General features: G+C 42.5%; 1 protein-coding gene across 3 annotated transcripts in view; it reads right to left on the bottom strand.

Annotated features, from left to right (window-relative positions):
- FNBP1L (formin binding protein 1 like) overlaps window positions 1-2,434 on the bottom strand; it is a 183,312-nt gene extending 180,878 nt beyond the window's left edge. For all 3 annotated transcript variants that reach the window (XM_060202098.1, XM_060202096.1, XM_060202097.1), the window contains exon 1: window positions 2,212-2,434. In XM_060202098.1, coding sequence (XP_060058081.1) covers window positions 2,212-2,431 — 220 coding nt within the window. In that variant the 5' untranslated portion in view covers window positions 2,432-2,434. The remainder of the gene's footprint in view (window positions 1-2,211) is intronic.
- Window positions 2,435-22,345: the final 19,911 nt, after the last annotated feature.

The raw sequence follows: 22,345 nt of genomic DNA, 5'->3' as shown, positions 1-22,345 counted from the left end.
ATTTACTGATCAATAAATCACTTCAAACTTAAATTGTATTTTACAGAATGATCTCAAGTGTTCAATCTACCTTAACAAAGTCAAACAAAGTGTGAGCAAGTGAAATATCCTGAAGCAAAATCTACTTTATTAAATGTCTTACTAAAAACATTCTAATCTTCAACATGTGAGAATACTTTAAAATGTACATTCTGTTCCTCAACAATCAAAACTGACCAGAAAAAAAAGAAAAAAAAAAATCAAGAAGATGTCTTCTCTACTACCGTGATTTACTTTTTTTTTTAAATTTACTTATTTTAATTTTTTACCAGAGCACTGCTCAGCTCTGGCTTAAGGTGGAGTGAACCTGGGACTTTAGAGCCTCAGGCATGAGTCTCTTTGCATAACCACTATGCTATCTAAACCACGCCCTCGTGATTTACTTCTATAGACCTATAATTGTAAAAACACACTAAGCGTAAAAAATATATATATGCATACTAAGAATTTCTGTAAAAAAAAAAAATCCAAAAAAACCTCTTTAAATGATTAAACAATGTGAGATTAAGATAATGTAAAAAAAAATCCCCTCAACTGAGGAGAATTTGGGTGATAATGTAGGTCTTCATTCAACAAGAGCATTACACAAAAAGACTGGTGATTTTATTAGATTATAGCAAGTTGATACATGAATTTTTTTTAACTTAGTAAATTATCCTCTGTATACAAAGGAATATGCTCCTTCACTGGAACTTTCTGACTCACTCGTTAAACTGGATTTAGCATATTCCAAAGTTGAGATCCTTCACATACCACCAGCTACAGCTGCATTATGTCAATCAGAAATCTAAATATATCCTACAAAAGAATAAACTCAACCCAAGAAGAAAGATTGTGATGTGTTATTAGATTATTGGAACAATTCTTGCTTTTGTGATGTAAGCAAATGTTTCAGGCTGGTCCTTTGGTAATTTTACAATTTTCACTAGAAACATTAGTAATGCTAATAAGAAGTTCTTTTGCTTCTTTTATGAGTCGTAAAAGGAAATGATAGCTATCTGTGTTGGATAATCTTGCAAAAACTTTATGACAACAATCACACATATAGTGTAAAAATGAAAACTCAAGAGGAAAAAACAGATAACCTGGCTCTCATTTTATTTGCCAGAGTATTCAGCACACTAAAGAAACGGGAAACTGCTAACTTTAAAATCAAATATACTTTTTCCTAGGATTTTTTCCTCTATGAACTAAGCTGGAAATAACAGTATATTTCAAATCTGCTTTCCACACATTATAAAAGATAAAAAATGAATCACTTAATCCTTTTGTCAATACTGGCAGTAAAATATTGGGTATGGTGAACAGGAGAAGCAGATGTACTCTTTATTTCAGAATAAGTTAAAAAGTTAAATGATGAAAATTGGTAAACAGTCTGCCAACCAAAATAACTCAAACCATTTTCCTGATTTCAAAAGCAGTTATAAAACTGTTAAGATTTTAACTGAGTTACTTGAAAAGGCAAGTTATCCCTTCAAATTCAATGCAACTTTCCACAAGAGTAATGTGTGAAACAATTTAATTGTTAAACATGTCTCCCTATCCTGGGAACCATCAGAATATGGTCCCCTGAATGACGACTACTGCATTAATCTCCCTTCCAAGAAAAGAAACTGCTGAAACTTTCAGAAGTACTCTTCAGTAAAAATGTAAAGGCATATATACCATCTATATGGGACTGGGGCCAGGGAAAGTTAGGAAAAAGATTCAGTAGGAAAAAAAAAAAAAAAAAAAAAAAAACCATGCGATTTTTCAACCCAAGCATTAAAAACTTATACCCACCGAACAAAGCAAACTATATATTCCCTATCTTAATGGTCTAAGTGAAAACCTCTGGGTACCTCTACTGTTGTCATGATCTAGGTTCCGCTCTGGGCAGTTTCTCAGTTGTCAAGTCGAGGTTTAAAGCAGGCACAATTCCTGTCGCATCGGCAGTACACAGACCACGGACTAGGACACTGAGACCACTACTAGCAGTCTGCTCAGTGACCCGGACGCCGGCGGTCCTGGCGTGTACGTGCTGGAGAAAAAGCGCCACGAGACCTGTACACAGAGATTTTTCTCTGGGCGCCGGCTCTCTCACTCACCAGCACCCTCAGGGGAGGAGGGTGGAAGCTCGGAAAGGAGCCGGTCACTCGAGCTGCACGCCCCCGACCCTACACGGCTACTCACCTTGGATGACATGCTCCGGTGAGATGGTCTTCTTCTCCGATTTGTTGCAAATCTCATTGGCTTCCGAAGAGATAAGGTGAATGAATTCAGTGCAGCAGTTCACCACCAGCTCCCGGGCATCGTTGGCCACCCGGACGTTCGGGAGAGTCTCTTTGATCATCTTATTGATAGCAGCTCTGGGTATCGTGAGATCATCATCGTTGCCAGATGAGGAAGCCATCGTACCTTCTTCCTACCTCTCACGCCCCGACTTGGAAGGGGGAAAAAAGCCTCCCTGGGCTCAGGTCCGCCCCTCTACGAAGATCTTTTTTCTTTCTTTCTTTTTCAAAAGACCGCCTTCGGAGAGTGACTCCGGGGGCGCTCGGAGAAAAGGGGTTCAGGAGGCGACCGGGAGGAGGGAGCCGGATCGCGAGGGCGGGGAAACACTCGTGCGAGAGGTTCACAGCGAGGTGGGGAGGAAAGTCGGGGCGGGGTGTGTGTGACGATTCTGGGGACGGCGCTGCGGGGTCCGGGAGGGGGAGGCGAGGTGGTCCCGAAATGTGAGCACTGGGAAACCGCCTCCGAGTCTCCGCCAAGGGGCGGGCGCCGCCGCCTACCCGGCTCCCAACGGCGCGTGGCCCCGGGGCGCTGTCCTCGCCGCGGGAGCAATGGACACCCGGCGGGCCCGCAGCTACACAGCCCGCGCCCCCGCCGCCGCCAGCAGGCTCTGCCGCCGCCTCGGCCAAACCATCCTTCAGACACCCGCGCCGCCGTCTCACAACATGTCGGCCGTTGCCGCAACCCGGGCGGCCTCTTGCGATCCGACACGGATCAAGCCAGCCAGGCGCAAGGGGGAAGCCGCTGTGTCCGTTTGGTCCGAACTCAGACGGTGGAAGTCGAAGCCGCGGCAACGGTGGTCCCTCCAGAGGCCAGAGAAAAAGGTTTGCTGGAAGCCTCTCCCGACACGCTCTGCGCGACCGGAAGTTTCGCCTCCTCCCACAGCCCCCCTCCCTTCCCGACCGACTTCCGGGTTTGGCTGGGTTTTTTTTTTTTTTTTTTCTTCCCTCCCCCGCCCCTACCCGCACGCTCGGGGAAGGGCTGCGGGTCTCCGCCTCCAGCCCCTTCCGCCGGTCTCCTTTGCCGCTCGCGGCCAGGGCAGCCTGTCCCTTCCCGGGGGCGACGGGCGGGCGAGTGCGCGCCTTGCGGTCGCGGAGGAGGCGGAGCGGGCGTCTGCTCCGGCTGTGGCGCCGGACTCGGGTGGGGTGCGGTGGGGCGCGCTGGAGGGGCAAGGGTGGCTCCGCACAGCGGTCCCGGCACCGGCTGAATCCTGGAAACCCTCCCCCAGCCGTGGCTGGGGACAAAGGAGCGCCGGCTTTCGCTAAAGGGACGCGGTGGCGTCGGGAAAGCTGCACCCCGAGCGCTCCTTCCGCGTGGGGCTTAGAACTTTGTTTTGTCTTGTCTGCGGCTGGGGGCTGAGGAGGCGAGGCCGGTGCTCTCACTCTGCGGTCTGTCCCCGCCTGGTGGAAGAGGGTTTTTGTTTGTTTGTTTTTTTCCTTGTTTTTGTTTCGTTTCTGGGACACCATCAAATGAAACTATTTTGTGGGCACCTGGAGGAGGAAAATAGAAAGGAAGGAAATAATGACTGAAGAAAGGGTCAGGCGGTGGCACACCCAGAAGAGCACACACATTACCACGTGGAAGGACTGAGGTTGAAGCCCCAGGTTCCCATCTGCAAGGGAGGACCTTCGCAAGTGGTGAAGCAGGGCTGCAAATATTTTTCTTTATTTTGTATTGGGATTAATGATTTACAGCCAATAATAAATTTACAGCCAATAATAAATTCAGTTGTTGGTACAACTGCGAAACACTAACCCTTCACCATCATGCACCAGGACTGAGCTCCCACCCCTACCAAGAATCTTTTACTTATGTGCAGTAAACCAAGCCCAATCCAAGTTCTACTTTGTGTTTGCCCTTCTCTTATTTCTCAACTTCTGAGTAAGATCATCCCTTATTTGTCCTTTTCCTGGTTTATCTTACTTAACATGATTCCTTCAAGCTCCATCTGAGATGAGGTGAAGAAGGTGAATTCTTTTTTTTTTAATTTAATTTACTTATTGGATAATTATTGGATATAGAGAGAGAAATTGAGGGGAGGGGGAAGATAGGGAGGTGAGGCAGTGGATAAAGCATTGAACTTTCAAGCATGAAGTCCTGAAGTCAATTCCTGGCAACATGTGTACCAGAGTGATGTCTGATTCTTTCTCCTATCTTTTTCATAAATAAATCAGATATTTTGGGGGCCGGGCAGTAGCGCACTGGGTTAAGCTCACATTGTACGAAGTACAAGGAGCTACGCAAGGATCCCAGTTCCAGCGAGCCTGGTGCACCTCACCTGCAGGGGAAGTCACTTCACAAGCGGCAAAGCAGGGCTGCTGGTGTCTCAGTTTCTCCCTCAGTATCTCCCCCTCCTCTCTCAATTTCTCTGTCCTTTCCAATAAAATGGAAAAAAAAAAAAAAAGGCCACTAGGAACAGTGGATATGTAGTGCCGGCATGGAGTGATAACCTTGGAGGCAAAAGAAAAAATGATAAAAGAAATTAAATAGAAAAGTGAAATGGGGACAGGGGTGGTTATGCAGAGACTCTCATGCTTGACGCACTGAAGTCCCAGGTTCAGTCCTCTGCACCACCGTAAACCAGAGCTGATTAGTGCTCTGGTAAGAAAAAGAAAAGTGAAATGGCTCAGATGTTTCACTTTTGGCCTAAAAGAATAGTAAACAAGAGAAATAGCACAGTAATTTAAGAACAAACTCAGTACAAAGCAGAACTTGCACTGGGTTTGTTGTCTTAAACCAAAGTAAAAGCCTCTGGGGTGGGAAGGGAGTGTTCAGGTCCTGGAACATAATGGAGGAGGATCTGGGGGTGGCAGGGAGGTTAGATTGTTATGTGGAAAACTGAGAAATGTTACATATGTACAAGCTACTATATTTTACTGTTGACTATAAACCATTAATTCCCCCCCCCAAATTTAATAATAATAATAATAATAAGACAAACTCAATGTTCCAGAGGCACTGGAAGACCCAGGTTTGGTCTCTGACCAGAGTTGAACAGTGCTCTGGTCAAATACGTATTTCAAAAATTTAAGAAACAGTTTTTTCTTACGACAAACTAAGCAAACTCTGTAGTAATTATAGAATATATTAAAATGTAGATGCCCAGATTTGCAGTCAAAGATACTGTCACTAGTGGCCAGGGAGGTGACACAGTGAATAAGGCATTAAACTCTCAAGCATGAGGTCCTGAGTTCTATTTATGGCATCACAAGTACCAGAGTGATACTCTGGTTCTTTCTTCTTTTTGATCTTTTACTATCTTTTTATTTATTGGATAGAGTCAGCCAGAAATTGAGAGGAAGGAGGAGATAGGGAGAGAAACAGACACCTGCAGCTTTGCTTCATCACTTGTGAAGCTTTCCTCCTGCAGGTGGGGACCAGGGCCTCGAACCTGGGTCCTTGGGCATTATAACATGTGCACTCAACCAGGTGCACCACCACCTGGCCCCTGGTTCTCTCTTCCTACTCTATCTCTCATAAATAGATAAATATATATATATAAATATTAATATCTATCTTTTATCCTAGATTTAGAAGAGAAAATGTGCTTGTTTTTGTACCCGAGTTGAGGCAAGAGTGGACATTTAAGGAAGTGGTATCATGTTGAGAGTCGACATAAACATGGCATCTACTCCTCACATTCACTGAACAACTGAGTCTCTACTGTCCTAAATGTGATGTGGGAGAAATAAAGATGAATACAACATCCTTGTTTTCAAGGACTGTGCAATCTGTTGGAAAAAAGATACTCTGATAAACATACAAGCCAACAGTATGCAGGAGGAATGAATAATCTATTAATTGTGTGGTACAGAGCTCTCTATGGAGAACTCAACATTTTTCTTTTAAAGCAGGAAGTGAGACAGTTTATTTGATTCTGCAAAATTGGGTGCCAGCCCAACCTGGGTCCACCATGTTGGCACACACCCACCAGAGACAACTGAGTATTTTTCCTTTTTTTTTTTTTTTTTAAATTTCAACCAATAAAGCCTGTTTATTGCAGATAAGTTAGAGGGAAAAACACAGCGGGGTCCCCAGGAAAATAATTGCATCACCTAAGGATGCTAAAACCATAGGTTAAAAAAAAAAAAGTTAACATGGGACCATCAGAACATCACCTAACAGATGACTTAGTCATTATGTAAAAAGAAAATAGGCCCACCTCATGTGAAGGGGAAGATGCTACCTTTTTAACCAAGTGATCAAAAAGGATCCTCAGGGCTGAGTAGATAGCATAATGGTTATGTGCAAAGAGAGAACTCAACATTTTAACCAAGGCTTGAAGACTGAGTAGAGTTTTGATAGAGAAGGAAGTATCGTGAGACTGAAGAAGAAACACTTAAGTAACTGTAACAAAGTAGACTAAAGTGGGGGTCGGGTGGTAGCACAGTGAGTTAACACATGACGCGGAGCACAGGGACCCATGTAAGGATCCCAGTTCGAGTCCTCCCACTCCCCACCTGCAGGGGTGTTGTTTCACAAGTGGTGAAGCAGGTCTGCAGGTGTCTATCCAAAAAATTGAATAGATGTAAAATAAAATAAGCCTTTTTAAACTTTGGAAAATATTTGTAGAGAGCTTTATTGACTTGTTCAAAATGTATATATATGTATATATAATATATATATATGTATATTATATATATATATATATATATATATATATATGTCATGTTTATTTGTACTTGATCTTTAGTACTAGTTGTTAGTCCTATCTTTTACAATGGAAAAATCATAACACAGTAAGGTTATTTAAGATCATGGAACAAATAAATAGCAGATTGGAAATGCAAACTAAACTTTCTTGTTCCAAAACCTTGGGTCTTTCCAACATCCTTTTAAGGAGTTTGGTGTTTCTTCTATAGACTCAAGAAAGAGTGAAAAATTTTGAGAATGAATATAGTATAAATATTTTAAAAGTTTAGTCTGGAAAAAAAAAAAAGTTTAGTCTGGGGCCGGGTGGTGGCGCACCTGGTTGAGCGACATGTTACTATGGGAAAGAACCCGGGTTCGAGCCCCTGGCCCCCACCTGCAGAGGGAAAACTGCGAGTGGTAAAGCAGGGCTGCAGGTGTCTCTCTATCTCCTCCTTCCCTCTTGATTTCTGGCTGTTTCTATCCAATAAATAAAGATAATAAAAAAAAAATTTTAAGTTTAGTCTGTGAAGACATGTGAACTGGAGAGAGACAAAGACAGTAATTACTAAACTTTTTTTTTTTAAAGGAACGGCAGGGGATTGAACCTAGAGTCTCATACATGCAAAACATGTCCTCTACATATGGACTACTACGTACTATGCTTTTGCAAAAACAAGTTAATGATGATGTAGACACAAGCAAAGGAAATTCAGTAATAATAAGATAGAGGCAACAAATTAGAGGAATTTGGTAACTGGATTTATAGGATGTAGTCCCTAGCTGCATCTGCAGTGAGGTAGGAGAAATGGGTCTACAAAACCAGTGAGTGGTTTGTTCATCCCTACATCTACATGGCACATACTGTGCACTCAATAAATGTTTGTTAACGGTGTGGAAGTAAACATGGATTTTAAAGGCTAACAGAAAAAAAAAAAAAAGGTAAAAGGAGAAAGAGAGAGGGGAGTCGGGCAGTGGCGCAGCAGGTTAAGCGCATGTGGCACAAAGCGCAAGGACCGGCAGAAGGATCCTGGTTCAAGCCCCCGGCTCCCCACCTGCAGGGGAGTCGCTTCACAGGCGGTGAAGCAGGTCTGCAGGTGTCTATCTTTCTCTCCCCCTCTCTCTGTCTTCCCCTCCTCTCTCCATTTCTCTCTGTCCTAGCCAACAACAATGATGACATCAATAACCACAACAATGTTAAACAAGGGCAACCAAAGGGAAAATAAATATTAAAAAAATTTTTTTTAAAAAAAAGGAGAAAGAGAAGAATAAAAATATGTCCAGCAGACTTGTTATGATAAGAAAGTATAATTTAAGAAAACTGAGGGAGAGTTGCCAAACTGGCATGCCACAGTCGTTATTAAAAGGAAACTAAATATAGTGTCACTGAAATGAAAGGGTCAGTAGGAGAAAGCAGAAATTGAAATACAGAGTTTGACAGGCTAGGTGTCAATGCCCATATCCAGTAGAGAAGTAATTACAGAAGCCAGACCGTCCACCTTCTGTTCCCCATAAAGATCTTTGGTTCATACTTCCAGAGGGGTAAAGAATAGAGAAGCTTCCAAGGGACGGGATGGGATATGAGTCTCTGGTAGTGGGAACTGTATAGAATTGTACCCCTTGGGAGTCAGGTGTTAGCACAGCAGATTAAGCACACATGGAGGACCGGCATAAGGATCCCAGTTCGAGCCTCTGGCTCTCCACCTACAGGGAAGTCATTTCACAAGCGGTGAAGCAGGTCTGCAGGTATCTATCTTTCTCTCCCCCTCTCTGTCTTCCCCTCCTCTCTGAATTTCTCTCTGTTCTATCCAACAACAACGACATCAATAACAATCACAATAATGATAAAACAAGGGCAACAAAGGGGGAAAAAGTGGCCTCCAGGAGCAGTGGATTCATAGTCTAGGCACCGAGCCCCAGTAATAACCCTGGAGGCAAAAAAAAAAAAAAAAAGAATTGTACCCCCCCTTAACTACAGTTTTATTATCTTGTTGATCATTATTAAACCACTAAAAAAAAAAAGAGGGAGTCGGGCTGTAGTGCAGCGGGTTAAGCGCAGGTGGCGCAAAGCACAGGACTGGCATAAGGATCCCGGTTCGAACCCCGGCTCCCCACCTGCAGGGGAGTCGCTTCACAGGCAGTGAAGCAGGTCTGCAGGTGTCTATCTTTCTCTCCTCCTCTCTGTCTTCCCCTCCTCTCTCCATTTCTCTCTGTCCTATCCAACAATAATAACTACAACAATAAAACAACAAGGGCAACAAAAGAGAATAAATAAATAAAATAAATATAAAAAAATTAAAAAAAAAAAAAGAGAAAGAAGGAAATAAATAAATATGGGGTTTGAGAGAAGTGAGAGGAGAAGAACTGGAGTCATAGAGCACAGATCTTTCATCTATAAAGATGACCACACCCTTTGTGTGTGGTACAATGTCTATCATTTTATAAGTTCATTTATGAAATAACAGCTGTCACTTTTTTTCCTTCCAGAGATTTTATTCTACCACTCCTAGTAGACATTTTTTTCCAGATTAAAATTTAGAAATAGAAGGAGAAAAACCACAGTAGTGCTTCACTTTGCATAGTGTTCTTATCTGATGACTGAGGGCTTGAATGCAGACCCTCAAGCATGGTCAAGTGTGAGCTCGACCAAGTAAGCTACCTGCTGGCTACCTGTTATGAACATTTTAATGCCTACTAAGCATTTTATGATGGGTACTGTATGTACTATAGTGCACCTGCTAGTCATAATTTATTTGATTATGGACGTTCCAATAAAAAAGATCTGAACAGGGCAGGGGAGACAGCATAATGGTTATGCAAAGAGACTCTCATGCCTGAGGCTCCAGAGTTCCAGGTTCAATCCTCTGCACCACCATAAACCAGAGCTGAGCAATTAAAAAAAAAAAAAGATCTGAACAAAGAAATAAAGTTAGAATAGCAATGTGTGGATTCAAATATCTACCACCAAGACTGACAGGAACACAGTGATAGGCTGTAAAGTGAAACAGACAGGTTAGGAAAGAAAACAAGTAAGCTACAATCAAGGATAAAGGGAAGCTTGAGGGGTAGCTTAGTGGGTAGAGCATGTCCCTTACCAGGCCCAGGTTCAAGCGTTGACATCACATGGGGAGTGTGAGGACTCTGGAGGGAAACGCAGCAGCTATGATGTCTCTCCTACTTTCCATCTATCTCTTCAACTCTACCTGAATGAAAAATATACAGTGAAATTATGTTTGTGGATTTTGCTACACACATACCCACAAAGGTATTTGCACAAATGAAATAAGACAAACTTTCAACAAAGCAAGAAAAGTGTAGGACTTAGGAAGGTGGCATAATGGTTATGCAAATAACTCTCATGCCAGGGATCAGGCGATAGTGCAGTGGGTTAAGCGAGAGGAATAGAGAGAGGTGGGAGACTTTCAGGTGTTGTTACATGACGATGGACCTAATTTGGGGTCAAAGTATTTTACAGACACCTATCTTGGTGAGATTAGAAATTGCACCCATGTGCCAGCAAATGTATTATAAACCATTAACTTCTCAGTAATAACTAAAAGTAATCTGATTAGATAAAAGATCTGTACTTTTTGTGAAAATTTGATGGTTTGGAAAGGGAAATCTAAAAGAAAAATCTCTTAAACAAAGATTCTTTTTTTTTTTTGCAACTTTGAAGAGTAACAAAGTTGAATTCATTTTTTTTTCCTCCAGGCTTATCACTGGGGCTCAGTGCCTGCACTACGAATCCACTGCTCCTAGAGGCTATTTTTTCTCTTTTTGTTGCCCTTGTTGTTTATCATCGTTGTTATTGCTGTCATTGTTGTTGGATAGAACAGAGAGAAATCAAGAGAGGAGGGGAAGACAGAGAGGGAGAAAAACATCTGCAGACCTGTTTCACCACTTGTGAAGCAACCCCCTGCAGGTGGGGAGCCGAGGGCTCCAACCGGGATGCTTGGCCAGTCCTTGCACTTTATGCCATGTGTGCTAAACCCGTTGCGCTACTGCCCTGCCCCCGAATTCAGTTTTTTTAAAAGATTTATTTACTTCATATGAAAATAGAGGAAAGATAGAGATCCAAAAGGCCGAGAAACATGTGAAAAAATGCTCCAAGTCTCTGATTGTCAGAGAAATGCAAATAAAGACAACAATGAGATATCACTTCACTCCTGTGAAAATGTCATACATCAGAAAAGGTAACAGCAGCAAATGCTGGAGAGGGTGTGGGGTCAAAGGAACCCTCCTACACTGCTGGTGGGAATGTCAATTGGTCCAACTTCTGTGGAGAACAGTCTGGACAACTCTGGGAAGGCTAGAAATGGACCTACCCTATGACCCTGCAATTCCTCTCCTGGGGATATATCCTAAGGAACCCAACACATCCATCCAAAAAGATCTGTGTACACATATGTTTTTGGCAGCACAATTTGTAATAGCCAAAACCTGGAAGCAACCCAGGTGTCCAACAACAGATGAGTGGCTGAGCAAGTTGTGGTATATATACACAATGGAATATTACTCAGCTGTAAAAAAAAAATGGTGACTTCACCGTTTTCAGCCGATCTTAGATGGACCTGGAAAAATTCATGTTAAGTGAAATAAGTCAGAAACAGAAGGATGAATATGGGATGATCTCACTCTCAGGCAGAAGTTGAAAAACAAGAGCTAAGTCAGAACAAGAGCTAAGTCAGAAAGATAAAGCTAAGTCAGAAAGATAAAGATGAGTATGGGATGATCCCACTCATCAACAGAAGTTGAGTAAGAAGATCTGAAAGGGAAACTAAAGGCAGGACCTGACCAAATTGTAAGTAGGGCACCAAAGTAAAAACCCTGTGGTGAGGGGTAGACTTGCAGCTTCCTGGGACAGTGGGGGGTGGGTGTGGGTGGGAGGGATGGGTCACAGTCTTTTGGTGGTGGGAATGGTGTTTATGTACACTCCTAGTAAAATGTAGTCATATAAATCACTAGTTAATTAATACGAGAGGGGGAAAATTAATTGTATGTCTCGAAGTTTTTCAAAACACAAACTGAATCTTTTCAATATATAGGCTGTGTAATTGATATGCAGACTCTCTCAAAAGCCTAGACCAAGTAGATCAGAAGCAACCAATAGCACAGCTATATACAAGATACTGGGTACTGTATAGCAAACCCTAACAAAAGGACTTTTCAAAGTTAACCCAATTACCAAATAATGTGATGATAACATTAACTATCCATTGTCTTTTTGAACCCTAAGACAGCAGGAACCTCACATCTCCACTATAGAGCCTCTACTTCCCCCTGTCCTGGAACCCTTGGATAGGGCCCACTTTCCCGTATGCCTCTCCCAATCCATATCAAATAATATTGCATCTGCCGATCACAACCTAACCAACACAATGATTGCCACCTCAACATGCTTCACTTCAGACTGTGTCCAGAGACTTCACGTGTGGAATGACAACCCTTCAGCTTCATTACTCGGGTGAGACCTTTCCTTTCATAGTATACTCTAATTCCATCTCAGGTGGTTCACTTTCTAACAAAGTCCCAAAACCTAGATATACACCAGTTTCTGTGAGAGAGAGCATATGTTCACACGTATCCATAAACTACTGCAAAATATATACCTGAAAGCAGAAGTACACTAGAGTTTGCAGTGAGTACCCCCCTAACACTTCCTCTCCACTATTCCAAGCTTTGGGTCCATGATTGCTCAACAATTTGTTTGGCTTCGTATGTTAACTCTCTTTTCAGTCACCAGGTTCCAGATGTCATCAGGATGCCGGCCAGGCTTCCCTAGACTGAAGACCCCACCAATGTGTCCTGGAGCTCAGCTTCCCCAGAGACCCACCCTACTAGGGAAAGAGAGAGGCACACTGGGAGTATGGACCGACCAGTCAACGCCCATGTTCAGCAGGGAAGCAATTACAGAAGCCAGACCTTCTGCCTTCTGCAACCCACAATGACCCTGGGTCCATGCTCCCAGAGGGATATAGAGAATGGGAAAGCTATCAGGGGAGGGGATGGGATATGGAAATTGGGTGGTGGGAATTGTGTGGAATTGTACCCCTCCTACCCTATGGTTTTGTTAATTAATCCTTTCTTAAATAAAAAATAAAAAATAAAGAAGAAAAAAAAAAGTAGAACCTGAAATGGATTTGACATATCGCACCAAAGTAAAAGACTCCGGGGTGGGTGGGTGGGGAGAATACAGGTCCATGAAGGATGATAGAGGACCTAGTGGGGGTTGGTTGTATTGTTATATGGGAAACTGGGGAATGTTATACATGTGCAAACTATTGTATTTACTATTGAATGTAAAACATTAATTCCCCAATAAAGAAATTTAAAAAAAGGATGACAGAGGACTTAGTGGGGGTTGTACTGTTATATGGAAAACTGAGTAATGTTATGCATGTACAAAGTATTATTGTATTTACTGTCAAATGTAAAACATTTATTCCCCAATAAAGAAATTTTAAAAAGAAAAAAAAAGATGCAGGCCAAGATACTAGAACACAGAGGAGTCTCATGTATTAAGTTGGAGGTGAATGCTCTAGGATGCTAAGGGGGTGGGTTAGTGTTCCATTAAGTTGTTCGTGGGCTCAGGCATCTTTCAGTCTTTTTTTCCTCTGCCATTCAGTAGAGTATTATTCTCATTTATATGTCCAAGTTGGGTTTGAATATCAGATGGTAGGAGGGAGAAAAAGATACTGGGTGACAAGCAGTCTCCTTGTTTTAATTGGGGACTAATGGTTTACAGTACAGTTGTTGACACATGGGTAAAATTTCTCATCTCACCATGATAGATAGGTGTCTGCAAAATACCCTCACCCCCAGCCAAGGTCCCTTTCTACCATCATACACCAGGATGCCAAACCTCTCTTCCTCTCTTCTTCCTGTCCTTGATTCCTTCCCGCCCCTCCCTCCCCAGAGTCCTTTAATTTAGTGCAATACACCAAAACCAGTCCAAGTTTTACTTTGTGTTTTCCCTTTCTGTTCTAGTCTCTTATGTTCTGCCCATGAGTGATATATCCCATATTCACCCTTCTCTCTCTCTTTTTCACTTAACATCATTCCTTCTTTTTCATAGCAGCACACTTTGTAATAGCCCAAGCTATTAAGTAAAGGATGTGAAAGTTGCAAATCTTGTAATCCAGTGGTAAAAACTTCTTTTCATGGTCACACTTGATAGCAAGGGCATCTGGAAATTTAGTCAGCTTGGGCTATGGATTAACTAAAACTCAGTTATCATGGAAAGAAAGGAAAATGGATTTAAGGAACAACTGGTTGCTCTATTGACATGTAGGCACACACTGCTAATAGAAATTAACTAGGTTCAGTTTATTTCTTATTTCTTATGTATAACCTATATATTCCTCTACCTTTTTTTTTTTTATCTGTCTACTTAGTTTTCATGAGAAGCAGAAACAGAGAGGTGAGAACACTGCTCAGTTCTATATGGTGGTATGGCCTCTAGGGTTTGAGGAATGCAAATCAGGTGTACTATACCAATGACTAGGTTTGGTTTTTTGGAAAGAATTTTGGCAATATGCGTCAAGAATCAGTTCAGTCAGCCTGTGCATTATTTTAAGAGGAATTATTCTAAGAAGACATAATATATGCATGGAGTTTAGATTTTAAGGATGCTTATTGCTGAGTAATGTTAACAGAAAAACAAAAGCCTAAGTATCTCATTGCTTATTGTAGAAGAACACCTTATATAAGTTCCTGGATACAAAGTAACAGTATCTTCATAGCTGCTGGGCCAGGCACCATTCTATGCTTTATTTGTAGCCACCAGACATTAATTGCCCACCATAGCCTAATCCTTCTCTCTCTCTCTCTCTTTAGCTTGTGGCCTTTATTTAGCTTGTGGCATTCCTGATGAAGGCGGCTGATTTTGCCATTCTCATCCACCTTATAGTATTTCAGAACTGCCAGCTTAACCTTCTTCCTCTTATGCTTATTTTTCTTGGGAGTGGTGTAAGATTTCTTCTTCCTTTTCTTAGCAGCACCATGAAGTCTCAAAACAAGATGAAGTGTGGACTCCTTTTGAATGTTTTAGTGTGACAGAGTAGACCCGTCTTTCAGCTGTATGCCAGCAAAAATCAGTCTTTGCTGGTTAGGAGGAGGAATGTCTTCTTTATCCTAGATCTTGGCTTTCACATTCTCTGTAGTATCTGAGGGTTCGACCTCTAGTGTGATTGTCTTCCCAGTGAGGGTCTTCATGAAAATCTGCATCTCAGCAGCGGCTCCACTGCAGATGGCGGCCCGGAATGTTGCTCTCTTTTACCAGAGCATTGCTCAGCTCTGATTTATGGTGGTGCGTGGGGATTGAACCTGGGCCTTTGGAGCCTCAGGCATGAGAGTCTCTTTACATAACCATTATGTAAATAATGGGATGCATTGGATCGGCCTTCTCGTGGTGCATCCCGTGAGTACCCATTCATTGGGGAAACTGACGATCCTTCCTAGCCTACTGAATCCACATGGATCCCAGTCACTTTCAAAGCCAGCAACAAGCAGCTCCTGACAGCTTTCAACCTGACGCTGTTGACTGGCTACGGAAGAAGGGCAAACGCTAGAAGAAGAAGAAGAACCATTATGTTATCTACCCCTACCCGCTTCTCTAAAACTGTTATATGTACTATTTCATTTAGTCTTTCATTCAAAGCAGGTGATAACATATTAATAAACGGATAATCATAGAGCTTAAGGAGCTTGTTTAAGGTCAAACACCAAGTAAAGATTGTATTTGAATTCAGTTCTTTTCTCTCTGATTCATGTATATTTCCTCATTTGACATGCCCAGCAATATTAACAAGTAGGGGACCAAGATATATCTCACTGGACAGGGTACATGCCTTACCATGCATACAGTCCCAGTTCAGACTCCAGCACCATGGGAGTGCCATGACACCAGGAACAGCTTCAGTGCTGTGGTGCTCTCTGTCTGAACGAAAAAAGTCAGCAAGGGAGTCGTGAAATTGCACGTCTGAGGTTCTTTCTTCTCAAAAAAAAAAAAAGAAAAGTTTGCCAAGTGAAACACATTGCCAAGGAAAGAATAGTGTACACACCTCAGGATGGCCCTGGAGGATAAAACTGTCTCACCAGAAGAGGTTCATGAGGTCAGACTATCTAGTTCAGGATTCGTGAGAAGGTTTATGCTTACAAATAGTAGAAATTAATCTGAAAAACTTTAAGTAGGGAAAGCTAAAATTATAAGTAGAGTGTCTCACTTAGCCAAAGTCAGGAATGCAAGTAGCCAGATGTTATAAGGGCTGGAATTGGAGCTGGAAGGTCATTGTTTTCCACTGCATCCGGCTTTCAAGATGTATGACAGATGGCAACCACACTCTCCAAATTTATTTATTTATTTGTTTGTTTGTTTATTTTATTGCCTCCAGGGTTATTGCTGGGGCTCTGTGCCTGCAAATCCACTGCTTCTGAAGGCCATTTTTCCCCCTTTTGTTACTCTTGTTGTTTATTGTTGTTGTTATTGGATAGGACAGAGAGAAATTGAGACAGAAGGGGAAGACGGGGGAAAGACACCTGAGGACCTGCTTCATCACTTGTGAGGCAACCCCCCTTCAAGTGAGGAGATGGGGGGCGGGGCTCGAACCGGGATCCTTATGCTGGTCCTTGCGCTTTGTATCATGTGCGCTTAACCTGCTGTGCTACCGCTCGGCCCCCTCCAAATTTACTTCTATAGACATAGAAGGACTTTTTTGTTGTTGTTTTTGTTACTGATGTTGTTGTTGTTGGATAGGACAGAGGGAAATAGAGAGAGGAGGGGAAGACAGAGAAGGGGAGGAGAAAGATACCTGCAGACCTGCTTCACTGCTTGTGAAGCGACTCCCCTGTAGGTGGGGAGTGGGGGGCTAGAACCGGAACCCTGATGCCTGTCCTTGTGCTTTGCGCCACCTGCGCTTAACTCACTGTGCTACCGCACGACTCCTGGAAAGACTCTTTTTCTCTCCTTTCATCCTCACTTCCAGATTATCTGGGCAGGGACTCTGCTCAGCTTTCGTCTGCAGTTCTTCCCAAGTTCAGTCACAGTCACCAGAGGCTGTATAATGTACCCAGGTATGCAGTTGGTCAAGGCTCAGCTAGAAGGTTCACTGAGAATTATCAAGATGGCCCGAAATGTGCCCACTTTCCAAGGATCTATAAAACCTTGTGGATATCCTGGAAGAATTATGTTCCTCCTTTGAAGAAAGCCAGGGGGCAGCCAGAAATGTGATTATCTGTAGTGACATAGGCACACCACCTTGAAGCATTTCTTAGATCAATTGGCCACACTACCACTTGAAGCATTTCTTGACCTTGGAGATCAAAGGAAAAAGAGTTGTAGAGTTTTAGAGTGTTTTGATATATGTCCTATTTGTGGTGGTCTGACTGTTTATAGGAGACCTTTCAGAACTTCTTTCAGGGCAGGCTTGGTGATGGTTGCTTCCTTCAACTGTTGCTTGTCTGAGAAGGTTTTGATGCTTCCATCTAGTCTGAATGACAATCTAGCAGGATATAGTATTCTTGGCTGAAAGCCTTTCTCATTGAGCACTCGATAGATATCTTGCCATTCTCTTCTGGCCTGTAGTGTTTGTATGGAGAAGTCTGCTGCTAATCTTATGGGTTTTCCTTTGTAGGTGACTCTTTGTTTTTCTCTTGCAGCCTTGAGGATCCTTTCTTTATCCTTATTCCTTTCCAATCTAAGTATGACATGTCTTGGTGTCTTTAGGTCTGGGTTAATTCTGTTTGGGACCCTCTGGGCTTCTTGAATCTTTATGTCTTTGGTGTTGTCTAGACTAGAGAAATTTTCAGCTATTATGGCCTGGAGAACACTTTCTTCCTCCCCTTCTCTTTCTTCCTCTGGTAAGCCAATAATGCATATATTGTTTCTTTTGAAGTCATCCCATAGGACTCTGTTGTTGTTTTCAGCATCTCTTAATCTCTTTTTGAGATCTCTTACTTCTTTTTTTGTTGTCTCTAATTCATCCTCAATTTTGCTAATTCTGTCTTCAGCCTCATTGATTCTATTCTCTCTGCCCTCTACTGCTTTCTGGAGTTCATCTATTTTGTTGCCCTGCTGTGATACTGTTTTAGCTTGTTCAGCTAGTTGCCTTCTTAGCTCAGAGATTTCAGCTTTCAGCTCTCTAATAACCATGAGATAATTAGAATTTTCTTCCATATTCTCATTTGTTGTTCCTGCATTTCTGATTACAATTTTTTCAAATTCTTTACTCACTCCTGTTATTATTTCCTTAGCTAGTGTTTGGATGTTGAACTTGTTGTTTTGTGCTTCACCCTCTGGAGGACTTGTAGCTGGACTCTTGTCCTGGTTCGAGTCTCCAATATTTTTTCTTGTTGTTTTAACCATTTTAAATAAGTTAACAGTTTTTTCAATCCCTGAGTTGGAGTTCAGTGGTGTAAAAGCCTTTTTTTTTTCCCCCTGTAGGCTATGGGAGCCTGAGGGCTTTTAAACTATCAATAGGCTTCTTAGCTTAATCACTGACTCCTGACCAAGAGATAAAGCAGGGTGTGGCAGAGATAATCCAGTGGTTATGCAAAGAGACTTTCACAGCCCCTCAGCTATGCCACCGAGGTATAGGTCTTCTGAGTTTCCCGGTTAGATCTCTGTCCCCTGGTGTCCCTCCCTGTTGCTGCTCCAGATTCTGAGGGTAGTAGCAATGGAGACTCAGAGTTGCACTTGGTGAATCTCTGGGGAGTCCTTTCCTCCCTTCAGCTGTCCCCTTGTTGGTGGAGCAGACTGAAGGTGGTGTCTCCACTGACAAACTGTCGAACTGTTAGCAGTCACTTAATCTCTTCTTAGGTCCCTCTCTCCTCTCTGTCACCAGCCACGCGTGTTTGTACTCACGGGTGATTTACTGGGTTTCTGTGGTCATTCTAGTCCTGTCTTGTTTCGGTCCGGGTGGTCTCCTTTGGTATTCCTAGTTGATCCAGGAGAGGAGAGGAGAGGAGAGAAAGCGATCTGCTGCTCATAGCTCCGCCTCTGGAAGTCGAATCCAGGAAAAAGAGTTGTAAGACACAAAAAACAACAAAAGCAGGCGAATACTTTTTTTTCTTTTTCAGTCCAAAAGGTATATTTGAAAAATACAAATAGGGAGTCAGGCGGTAGCGCAGCGGGTTAAGCACACGTGGCGCAAAGCGCAAGGACCAGCGTAATCCCGGGTTAGAGCCCCCACCTGTAGGGGAGTTGCTTCACAAGCGGTGAAGCAGGTCTGCAGGTGTCTCTCTTTCTCTCCCCCTCTCTGTCTTTCCCTCCTCTCTCCATTTCTCTCTGTCCTATCCAATAACAACAAGGGCAACAAAAGGGAATAAATATTTTTTTTAAATCTAACTTTAAAAAAAATACAAATAATTAGGGGGTGGGGCGGTGGCATAACAGGTTAAACACACAAGCCACAAAGCACAACAACTGGCTTAAGGATCCCTATTCGAACTCCCCGCTCCCCACCTGCAGGGGGGTCGCTTCACAAGAGGTGAAGCAGGTCTACAGGTGTCTATGTTTCTCTTCCCTTCTGTCTTCCCTCCTCTCTCGATTTCTCTCTGTCTATCCAACATCAATAATAGCAATAACAACAACAACAAGAATAAGGGTAACAAAAATGGGGGGTATGGCCTCCAGAAGCAGTGAATTTGTAGTGCAGGCACCCAACCCAACCAATAACCGTGGAGGAAAAAAAAAAAAAAAGGCCCGGGAGGTGACACAGTGAATAGAGCATTGTACCTCAAGCATAAGGTCCTGAGTTCGATCCCCGGCAAGTAGTACCAGAGTAATGTCTGGTTCTCTCTCTCTCCTCTTCCATCCATCTCATTAATAAATAAATAAAATCTTTAAAAAAAAAAAAAAGAAAAGAAAAGCTCATGAGTTGGGCGGTAGTGCAGCTGGTTAAGCACACTTGGTGCAAAATGCAAGGACCAGCCTAAGAATCCGGGTTCAAGCCCCCGGCTCCCCACCTGCAGGGGAGTCGCTTCACAGGCGGTGAAGCAGATCTGCAGGTGTGTTTCTCTCCCCCTCTCTGTCTTCCCCTCCTCTCTCCATTTCTCTCTGTCCTATCCAACAACAATAAGGACAACAACACTAATAACAACAAAAATGATAACAAGGGCAACAAAAAGGGGAAAATGGCCTCCAGGAGCAGTGGATTTGTAGTGCAGGCACCGAGCCCCAGCAATAACCCAGGAGGCAAAAAAAACATTAAATTAAATTAAAAATGTTTTTTAAAAAAATCCTGTCACTCTATGCTATGGGAAGAACATTTTGGAGAGACAGTGGCCACACCCAAGAACTGGCAAAAGTCATTTTGCGAAGAGGATTTATTTACTTATTTTTAATCTTAATTAACTAATTTTTATTTAATTTTTTATTTATAAAAAGGAAATATTGACTAGACCATAGGATAAAAGGGATACAACTTCACACAATTCTCACCGCCAGAACTCCGGATCCCATCCCCTCCCCTGATAGCTTTCCTATTCTTTAACCCTCTGGGAGTATGGACCCAAGGTCATTGTGGAATGCAGAAGGTGGAAGGTCTGGCTTCTGTAATTACTTCCCTGCTGAACATGGGCATCAATCCATACTCCCAGCCTGTCTTTCTCTTTCCCTAGTGGGGAAGGGCTCTGGGGAAGCGGAGATCCAGGACACATTGATGGGATTGTTTGTCCAGGGAAGTCTGGTCAGCATCATGGTAGCATTTGGAACCTGGTGGTTGAAAATAGAGTTAACATACAAAGCCAAACAAATTGTTGACCAATCATGGACTTAAAGGCTGGAATAGTACAGATGAAGAGTTGGGGGAGTCTCCATTTTGTAGATAGCTAGTAGGCATATTTTATGTAGATTCCAAAGGGCCTGTGGCTATACTAGTGGTTTTTTTTTGTTTGTTTGTTTTTTTGCCTAAGCCTGAAATCTGATATGCAAGTGGATCCTAATTATTGTCTGGGGAGGTGATGTCATGGCTGGCAGAAGGACCAGAAAGCTGGATCAGGGAAGAGAGTAGCTCCCAAATATGGGAAAGATATATAAATATTGTTGACTGTAAACCCCATTTATTTGATTTGGTCTGGGGCCCATATTCAGCTTAGGAGCCTATGTGACCTCTGCATCCCTGTAGATCTGAGCTCACATTCTGTGGTCATGAGTAGGAACATTCCAAGCTGCCCCAATATCAGGACCCATCTTCCTCTGGTGTAGCATAGAGTAAATTGTCCAGCTTCCCTTCGGAGGACGGAACATTCTCTACCATTGTTGATCCCATTGATTTTTTTTTTTTTTTAACAAAAGCACTGCTCAGCTCTGGCATATAGTGGTTCCAGGGACTGAACCTGAGACCTCAGAGGTTCAAGCATGAGAGTCTTTTGCATAACCATTATGCTTATTCCCCTCCTGGAGAATTGAATTGTTAATGATACCGTTGATAAAGAATTAGCACATAAAATAAAATTTAGGTAGGTTTCAATTTAAATCTCTTCAAATGGTTTTAAGGAATTATTTCTCATTTCCCCCAGACTACTTCAAAAGCGTCTGCTCTGAACTTCCACAGGGTTATAGAGATTGCATAGGTCATACCAATATTAATATTTTTTATTTCTCTAAAATTCAATTTTAACTGAGCATTCTTTTGCTTGTTTTTTTTTATCCTCACTACCAGAGTTTCACTTCTCCAAGTCTGCTTCATCTAGCTAGAGATAGAGAAACAGAGAGACAAAGGTAAAGAGAGAGAGAGAGATACCACAATATCAAAGCTTCACCCTGTTAGATAGGGGCCAGGTTCAAACCTAGGATGTGCACATGTCAAAACACACTATCCAGATGAACCTTCTTACTGACACCAGCGTATATATCTTAGAAGATCCTGAGATCAAAACAGAGTGGATTACATAGAAGATTAATCAATTTTGGATTTTATTAATGCAAGGAAAGAAGACATCATATTAGACTATATCAGAGATAACTCCTCTTAGCTTTACTGGCTTCTCTTTGAGGAGAAATATAGACACATACTCCCAGTTAATTCTAATTATGGTTTGTTGATATATGCTACAACTCTGCTGAAATTAAGTGTCTAGTGCACTATTTATAGTTTTCACTCTATAGTAAGACTCAGCCTGTCCCAGCTATTTACAGTCAGTGTTATAAAAAGCCCTCCTGATATTGTGATACACGCACATAAGTGGAGGAAACAGGAGGCTGCGTGGTGGTGTATCTGGTTGAGAACACATGCTACTATGTGCATGTGTTCAACACCTCAGTCTCCACCTGCATGGGGAAAGTTTCACATGCAGGTGAAGCAGTGCTGCAGGTGTTTCTATGTCTCTCTCCCTCTCTACTGTCCCCTCCCCTCTCAATTTCTCTCTATATCTAACCAATAAATAAAATTTAAAGAGGAAAAAAGCAATA

This window comes from Erinaceus europaeus, chromosome 11 (assembly GCF_950295315.1).
Source record: "Erinaceus europaeus chromosome 11, mEriEur2.1, whole genome shotgun sequence".
Lineage (NCBI taxonomy): Eukaryota > Metazoa > Chordata > Mammalia > Eulipotyphla > Erinaceidae > Erinaceus > Erinaceus europaeus.
This window is presented reverse-complemented; position numbering and strand designations above follow the sequence as displayed.